The sequence below is a fragment of the Nestor notabilis genome, unplaced genomic scaffold, assembly GCF_000696875.1.
Source record: "Nestor notabilis isolate BGI_N333 unplaced genomic scaffold, ASM69687v1 scaffold17490, whole genome shotgun sequence".
Classification (NCBI taxonomy): Eukaryota; Metazoa; Chordata; class Aves; order Psittaciformes; family Psittacidae; genus Nestor; species Nestor notabilis.
The window spans coordinates 48797-57454 of NW_009909969.1; the positions used below are offsets into that span (position 1 = coordinate 48797).

The 8658-nt window shown below is 44.9% G+C and overlaps 1 protein-coding gene across 1 annotated transcript in view; it reads right to left on the bottom strand.

The window, feature by feature from the left end:
- Positions 1–4902: 4902 nt before the first annotated feature.
- Positions 4903–8658, bottom strand: part of EYA2 (EYA transcriptional coactivator and phosphatase 2) — a 48514-nt gene continuing 44758 nt past the window's right edge. Inside the window, exons 14-15 of the mRNA XM_010023762.1 lie at positions 8559–8653; positions 4903–5412 (exon numbers count right to left, since the gene is read on the bottom strand). Coding sequence (XP_010022064.1) covers positions 5332–5412; positions 8559–8653 — 176 coding nt within the window. The 3' untranslated portion in view covers positions 4903–5331. The remainder of the gene's footprint in view (positions 5413–8558; positions 8654–8658) is intronic.

An 8658-nucleotide genomic window follows, 5' to 3' on the forward strand; every position in this document is an offset into this window, starting at 1 on the left:
TGTGAAGCATAATTGCTTTTAGCATATGGAAGTATTTTTTCACATTTTCTTTGTATAAAATTTGTATTAAACTTAAATATCTTTTTTGACAGTTGTGCTTCTTTGTGACTCAGGCAGGTGACACACACGTACACTTTGGGCTCCTCCCATTCTCCAAGAAACGTCACCATTCTTTCATTAAACTGTTTTAGAAAGTTGGTTGTGTTCCAGCTCCGTTCCAGCCCGAGTGAACGTTCAGTTCTGCAGCCTCCAGATCCTCCACTTGTGGTGGCACCTTTGAGTCTAAGCTGCACTGGCAGTCGGTAAATAGAAGCCATTTATGTACAAACCTCAGTGACATCCGTGTTTTCTCAGTTTTAACAGCTGCAAAGGGCCGGTGCTCACTGTGTCACATCTGTTCACTGGCTGGTTGGGGTTACACTGACACGTGTTGTCTTGTCGGGTGGGTTGGAAATGGGGACTTCACTGGTGGGTATGGTTGTAGCCCTCCAAGAGGGCATGAGCTGGGTGAGGCTGGTGTGTGTGTCTGAATTGTCTGCTGCAAGGAACGGGGACGTACGGAAAGAGCTGACTATAGAATGCTACTGTGAGTGTTGTACTAAGTTTCTACTCCTGTAGTTACCTTGTTACATGCACTTGTAAACCCAGCTAATATTCCAACAAAGACAAGCACAAATCTGGAAAGCTTGGAATGATGTCTTGGCCTTTCCTATGTATGGGAATCCTGGTATCACTGAAACAAGCTCTTACATTAGGAGGAAAAAGGAAAGAGATGGGCAAGTCAGAAATTGTTACAGGAAACCACACGGCTTTCAGGAGCCTGTTCCAACCAGTTGGTTGGTTTGTTTAATGGGCAGTGGTTTTTCTATAAAGGAGTTTTTCCTTTCCTCATGTGGAGTAACAGGTGAGCAAATCCTAGTAAAGATTTATGTAAATATATAATAATAATTTCCTACAAGAGTTACCAGGTCAAGATCCAAGGTACCACCTTGGATGTTGTGGTGACTGTAGTTCTTGTGTATTTTGGCTAGTTATGGTATGAAGTTAGCTGTGATTTTGAGGGTTGTTTTGTGTTAAGTGAAGGAAGAATGCATCTCTGGCTTGGACATCATGGGCAGCGATGACAGTGATGTGATGAATTTAAAAGACTGGCTGCAACTTTATTTAATATATGATTGAATATTGTGACTAGGCATAAGCTGCATCCATCACTTGTGTCTAGAGTATCCCTCTTCCCTGGGCAGTGTGTCCCTTGTTTATTTTGGAACCAAGTTTGGGGAAAAATCCCGTGCTGGGTCTGGAATTTTTACCTCTTGATGGGGCGGGTTCCTCAGTTGAGGTACCAGGCTCAGTCCTGGGCTGAGTGGATGGCGGTCCTTTGGTTGTCTGGCTGCACGGGGGATGCTGGTGGTGGGGTGTGGAGTTGATCAGGGCAAGGAGCAGCACTTTGTACACAATTAAAAGCCTCTTTGGCCACATCCCATCCTGGGGAAACTTGTTTCCACCCTTCATCTACAGGCATGGGGTGTCCCTTGGGTTTGCATCCTTTGTTATAACCTGAAAGGCATGTGGGTGTATCGCTGCTGATTGCTCTGGTTTTGGAGACAAAATTAACTTGGAGTTTGAGCTTAGAAATCTCCGTATTATTATTAATAATATTATTATTATCTTCCATTATTACTTGAGCCTTCAGGAAGAAGGAGGGCAGATGGGTGCTGTTGGTCCTCGTCTGGGCCAGTCGACTCCAAAGCTTTGCCAAACGGTGGCAGCATTTTCCCAGCTTTAGTGTAACTTGGGAAGGCTCATGCGGCACTGGGAGTGCTCTGAAGTTTTGTGTTAGCACAAGGTGGTTTGCTCTGGATGGAGTTCACCATGGAACCCGGCACTGGGATGTGAGGAACAGGCAGAGGTGGTCAGACCAGCATGGCTGCAGGCACTGCCTGGCTGCAGAGGGGCTGCTGTGCTCGGATGGGAGCTTTGTGGCTGGCCTCTGTGTGTAGGCTGAGCTCTGCTGTCACCTCTTGTGCTGGTGCTCCCTGAATCAGCTGTTCAGTGCTCGAATCACAGAAATGGAAGTGTTTAAGTTATAGAGGAATATGGAGCAGCCAAGAGGAACGCAGTCCATCCGGAGCCACAGGCTCCCAAGTTCTTCCTCCTCCTTGGTGCAGGTCTGTCAAGGCAGAGGGGTGCCAGGGGTTCTGCCATCTGTGTTCAGCTGAGGCTGAGCTGCCGTCCCCTGAATGTAGCACTTGATCCATTACAGAGGTGGAACTATGGGACCAAAGTCCCTCGGAACAGATACCCTTTTTCTGGGCATCATGGAGGCTAGTTCATAAAACGGTTGTGCAGCTGCACCTCAACTCAAAGCACTTTAGAAACAAAGAGATTTTTGGCTTTCTTCCCTTTAAAAAAGCGGGTTTTATACAAAACACCACCCAGGTACTTGCCCAGCGTTGGCTCTGCCGCGTGCGCCTTGTCTGGCAGTGGTGCACCCTGTAGGACAATGGCCCAATACTGAGAATTTGGGCTGGTTTGGTCAGAGGGCTGCAACTGCAGGGTTCCAAAGTGCACCTCAAACCACAGCAGGCTGGGGCAGGAATGGGGCAGCTGCGTTCCTGCTTGGTGCAGTTTACAGCAGCCCTGCAGCCCTTGGGAGTTCAGGCAGGAGAGCCACAGGAAAAATTCCCTACCGGAAAGGGCAAACTAGTGAGGCTGCGACATGTCCTTCCATCCCCACGATGGGTGTGTTTTTGCAACTATTTATAGTTTTAGGGCTGTGTTCTGCTGCATCTGAACTGTTGAAAGCTGGGCAAGGGCAAAGTGTGACTTTGTACAAGCTGTTTGCAGCAGCAGCTCAGATCCAGGTTCTGGTTTAACAGAGCAAATAGAAATCTGAAGATGGGACCTAAGAAGATAGTCCCTTTCGGAGCATGTCATCTCAGTGGCTTCTGTGGTTGGTAAGAGCTACATTTACTTCATGTCATACTTCATGACTTACCAGGCAGTTGGGAGCAGATGGGTGCAGAGATCCCAAGGAAAAGGTTAACGTGGGGTGGGATGTTCTGTTTCAGCCCTTCACCTGAGGAGGATGCAGGGATGGGGTGTGGCTTGGTCAGTCCCTGCAGAACTGAGTGTCAGGCTTTGGCCAGAGGAGCGGTTGTGTGGGCACAGGGTGGCTCACAGGAGGTAGGGACAGGAGCTGCTGCCCACACCCCCTGAGCTGTGAGACCTGCCAGAGCTTTACACCAGGCCCAACCACTGGCAGAGCAGGAATCTGGTAACTAGTATGAACACAGTGTCGCAGAGTAGAAGAAATGGGCGTTTTAAAACTACCAGTTACTGAAAATCATTAAACACATTCAGAAAAAGATCTAAGAAGCCTTAGGAAAAAAAAAGAAATCAGTACTCAGATAACTGAGTCAAGACAGGTGTTAAATTTGGAATTTCAAGGAAGAGCAATGAGGTGACTGACAGGGTGTTAAACGCTGAAGTTGTGCTTTCCTAGGAGTCTCCATCCCTGGCATTTGTCCCTCTTTCAAAGGTTTTATTTACCAGAGTGCTCATCTCGCAAGCATCAGCCAATTCTACGTCGAGTTTTATTTCCTTGACTTGTGCTAAAACTTCCTGCTTGTGACAGTCTTACAGCTGGAAAACCTCAAGGGGAAAATTCTGCTCAATGTGCTTCTCAACAAGCAACACCTCTGCTAGAAAAATCCCATTTTGGTTGCTGATGTACTCGGCCTGGCAAGCAGCTCTTTGCAAACGCCTCCAGAGCAGGTATGAAAGGATGGTTTTGGCTGTGCCTGCTCCTGACAGGTGTAGCTGACAAGTTTTATGGCTGCTACCTTTGAGCCAAAGACTGAGATCAGATTGTTTTGATTTTCTGTTTTAGTTTGGCAGAAAATCCCCTCTCACATCTAGCAATGAACCTGTTTCTTGAGGTGAATGTGTTTTGGATCTTTGGAGCATCACTCGGGCTGCGTAACACTTGTGTCACACTTGTAACTTGTTTGATCTTGATTCACACATGAGAGAGAAGGGATTGTATTACTGGCTGCATCTCTCTCCAACCTTGCTCCAGTGGGGTTCTGATTCTTCTACATCAAGTAAGGATGACGAGTTTTGAAAGTAAATTAGATTCATCCAGGCCCACAGAATTGCCATGTTCTGACAGCAGAAGTAATAGGTCAGCTCAGCAGAAATCCTAAAGCTGAAGCTTACTTGTAGATGCATTTATTTACATACAAATAAATATGCACAGCTGCAATTTTTTTGCCCTTTACCTTCCTTTGCAGGACAAGTCAGATTTGCCAAGTGGCCACATTCTCTCCTGCAGGCACAGTCACTGGCTCTCTTCAGTCTTTGCCCTGCCAAGGGACAGGAGTTGCTGGCCATAGACTCCAGTTTGCCCCTGAGGGGCTCTGTCCAGAGTCCTTCTGGCCTCCCTTCACCTTGCAACAGGGAGGATGTGTTCCACATACACCTCTAGGTCCAGGAGCAGCTGGAGAGAAGGGAAGGCAGGTAATCTAGTCCCCCAAAATGTAAACATGTTTTTATTTAATGCCTTTCACTCATCACAAGGTACTTTTTTCCCCCTACCCCCAACCCCCAAACCAAGATGGCAGCATAAGGCACCGTGTAGACACATGCACAGTCCACATACCATCTATGTAAGATTTAAAAACACAGCTATAGTTCTTACCAAGGACCATGTGTCCTTATTATTAATGTACACGATATGATTCTCCCCAGCGTTTGCTCTGGAGGAATGAACTATTAATTTAGAATGGTAAGACTTTCCCCACTCACCCACCCACCCCAAAAAGCCAAATGAAAACCACAGGTACAGAGCTTAATACCAGAGTAATGAGATTAGTTCATAAATTAAAAAAATACAAAAAAAAAAAGGAAATCAACAATTTCACTCCTATTTTCAGAAGGTCCCATTGATGGATGTCCTGTGCAGAGACTCCTTATGGTGTCCTCTTCCCCTTCAAAAGCAAGAAAACTGACAAGTAGAGCCAAGTCTTGCAGTGTTCGGTGCTGATGGCAAAAAGGCAGTTACAGCTCTATGCATCCGGCTTAACCGTTTAACTGCAGGCTTCCCAGCGAGTTATCCAAAGGCTTTTCCTCTGTCCAAAGGAAGAAGGACTTGATACAATGTTCTTTGGCTGCAAGTTCTTAAAGGCTTCCACTGAAAGGGTTCTCCTTCAAAAAAAAGAAAAACTGCAGTTGCTGTGGGATTTTTGTACTAAGAAAGTTTCGAGGAACAGGTGGAACCGATGCGATAGTTTGAGTGAAGCCCTCACAGTTCTAAGATGTTGGGGTCTGCTACAAATATTCAAGTTCCAAGGCGTGCCGAAGAGCTTCCAGGTCAGCGTGACAAGAGATTCTCCAGAATGGCATGTTGTGCTAGAGTGAAACCAAAAGAGGGCATTTTTGGGTTTTTGTTTAATACTGAGATCAAAACAACTTTCTTAGTTTGCACCCTCAGGAACAGAGCTTTGTACTTGGGCCGGTGGGTTGTCAGGATGTCAGAGGCCAGGAAGGCAGGCTGTGGGAAGGGTCTATTTGCTGACACACTCTCTATGCAGAGAGGAAGACAGATCCTCCACAATCTAGGAGTGTCCTGCTTCGGAGATGCTGGAGGGTGCAGGCTGACTTTCTGACTGTACTAGCTACTGGACTTTACTCTCCTATTTTTTTTTTTCCATGGATTAATTAGGAATGTTTCTAGAATTGCAGTATTTCTAGAGTTTTTAGGTGAACATCACCAGAGAAAGCTGTTCAGTGTTTCACAGACAAGTCAATGATATATATCATAAAAGGAAGTTATTAAAATATATAAAAATGTAAACAAAATAATAAAATCCCACATAGAGTCAAAATGCTTCCTAAGAATTCCCTGTCCAAGTTAGCTGGAGCAGCAGGTCCCTGTTTGCTGCAAATGCAGGAACTGGCACTATTGCTCAGATCAATTATTCATTTAGTATAACACTGCTGCCTCAGAGAAGGGTGTGATAGGGCAGACCTGAGGTGGGAACTGTAATCTGGCAAGGTATGAACAGTTCTCCAAAAGCATGAGAACAACACAGTTCTGCAATCATTAGCAATAGATTAAACCCCTGTAGTAGCCTGCAAAGAGATAACATGAAAATAATTAGAACTTGGTTTTAGATGTTGAATCCAGCTTCTTTTGGAATGTTCTGGTGAGCCTGGAGTTTGAGCTGGATTTGTTTCTTCTCCAAAATAGTAAAAGCAGTTTGATTTTAGATCAAAGACAGAACTCATTCCTGCACTTACATTTTCTAACATTTTCTAACAACATTTGAGATTGGGATCTTCTCAGCTTCCTCCCAAAATACCGGTCTCTGTACAGTCAGTGATGTGTGTGTGTGCAGTAACAAATGTATAGAAAGCCTTAACTGACAGAGCTTACTCCCCTTCCAGCATGGCAATAAAACTTCTATTTCATCACGGTAAAGAATTCCACTGTAAATGTGCTGCTTCTGGATAAATACTTTGGACAAAGAGTTACAGAATATACACTTCCTAGATAGGTGATTCTGGTGACAGGAGCTCTGCCTTTTCTCTGTGTACCTGCCTGTGTAAAAACCTCCAGTGCTTCCAGATGTTTATTTTACAGAGTGTCTATTTATACCCCTGTAAGGTTTAACTACAACTCAAGCTTCCCTCTGCTATGTTGCCTATCAGTAAACAAACGTTTCCTTCAAGCTATTGATCAGAGTGTAGACAGCAAGCAAAACACACCTGAAGTGACTGGACTCCATCGCTTTGCAATTTCACTTTAAGGGGAAAAGTTATTCTCCCTCTGCCCACTCTGGTTGTTATTAAACCCCTTCCATTAAATTATCTATTTTTCTTTCTTAACCAAGAAGAAGACTTGGCCTCCCAGCCCCTCCTGGTGTTCAGCATTTATAGATTTATCACTCATCAGACAGGTGAAGAAAAACGACCCACTAAAATGGAGATACTTATCAGTGCTGTCGGCAAAACAGTGAAAGGCTCTGCCTGCCCCCCCTTTCTGTGTGTGTATAAAGCTCAGGTGTGTAGAAGCCTTGACTAATGATTGTCATCAATCAAAGGAGGTGACAGCCCAGCAAAGAATGTGCTCTGCTAATGGGAGAGCTGCTTAGGCCAGGAGACACAAGCAAGAGGGCTCTTGAAATCCTGGCAAAAAGGATTGTTGCACCTTGCCACTTCTTCATACAGGCAGAGAGCCCTTGCAGCCTTTGATGCAGTCATGTTCACTGACCCGCTGCCTTTGAAGTATGGCACTGGGCTGTCAAAAGCAGCAGGCTATTATCACTTCATTCTCAGTCATGCATTTTGGACCCTTCTCTGGCAACTTCTTAACCCTTCATGAACTAGAGAACCAGCTGCAGATTTAGCTAGTTTTCCAAGGGGGGTACAGGTATTGTTGCTTCCATTGTGCCTATTAAAAATTAACTAGTTTGCTGCAGGTGGGACTCATGCAGTCAGTTCTTGCATCTCAACTCATGTGCAATGCTCCTGAAGCAAATGCAGCTCAATCCCATTTCTGCAGGCACATCAGGAGCACAAGACCCAGGATGCACAAAGATACCTTGCAAATAATGCTTGCCATTAATAAATGTATTCATGTCCCTGTAAAGCCAAAAAAATGGAGGTTCCAGGCTGGCTTCTGCTGGAAATGAAAACTTTGGCTGTCCAGTTCTAATGTTCTACAATCCATCTGATGTACCTGACTGCTTTCTTTCAGGCCTTTGGTTGTTGCTCTCCGTGTTTCCATGACTTGGGGTATCCACTGATACCCCACATGTATGGCTGAAGGTACTCCTTGCTCTATCTCTGGCTGTGCCTCCCAGTCACTGTAAGCAGAATGCAAGCTTTGGTCTTCTCAAATTTTGCTTTTATCTCTTCCAGGCTCTGGGGTTCCAGCTTCTCTCCTTTTACAGTCTACCCAAAACAAAGAAGCTTCAACTGGTACCTTAAACTCCATTTCTCATTTCCCAGTGGCTGGACTGCAGATGCTAATGAGTGAAAGACTCAACTGGATGCACAGGTTAGTCCATTTAATTCTTTCTAAAGCTACCTATGCCAGTGGGCCACATCTGTGCAGCGAGCATGAAGTACTACTGAGGGCTTGCCACTGCTGACCATGCTGCTTTTGTGGTTTCTGTTCTACTTGGCATTCAGTACATCTTACCAATGTGGAATTTACAAAAGCAACATGTGTAAATCAGAAATCCACCCTACTCGTTGCTCTGAGATCACACATTGGAGTTTTCCCTTTCATGTGTTTAAAGTCATCTTAAGTAAGAATGATTTCTGGAACATGTGACACAAGCAACTACCTGAGAAACTGCACCAGCTGCCAAGGTGGGGAGATTTACAGTATGAAATTTCTTACAAGGTTTTGAGTATTTGGTATATTAAGAAATGAGACCAATTGCAAACTATTTCAAATGGAGGGAGCTTCATTAAATCCTTAAGTAAAGAAAGGGTCATTGAAATGAAAACTTGGAAGAACCCAGCATGGCATCCACAAACTGTACCTTTTTTGCTCCCTGTTCCTCTTCAACACCATCTCCTATTACAATGTACACGGCTTTCCTTCCAAACCTTTGCATTATTCTTTCAAAACAGCTCTCTTTC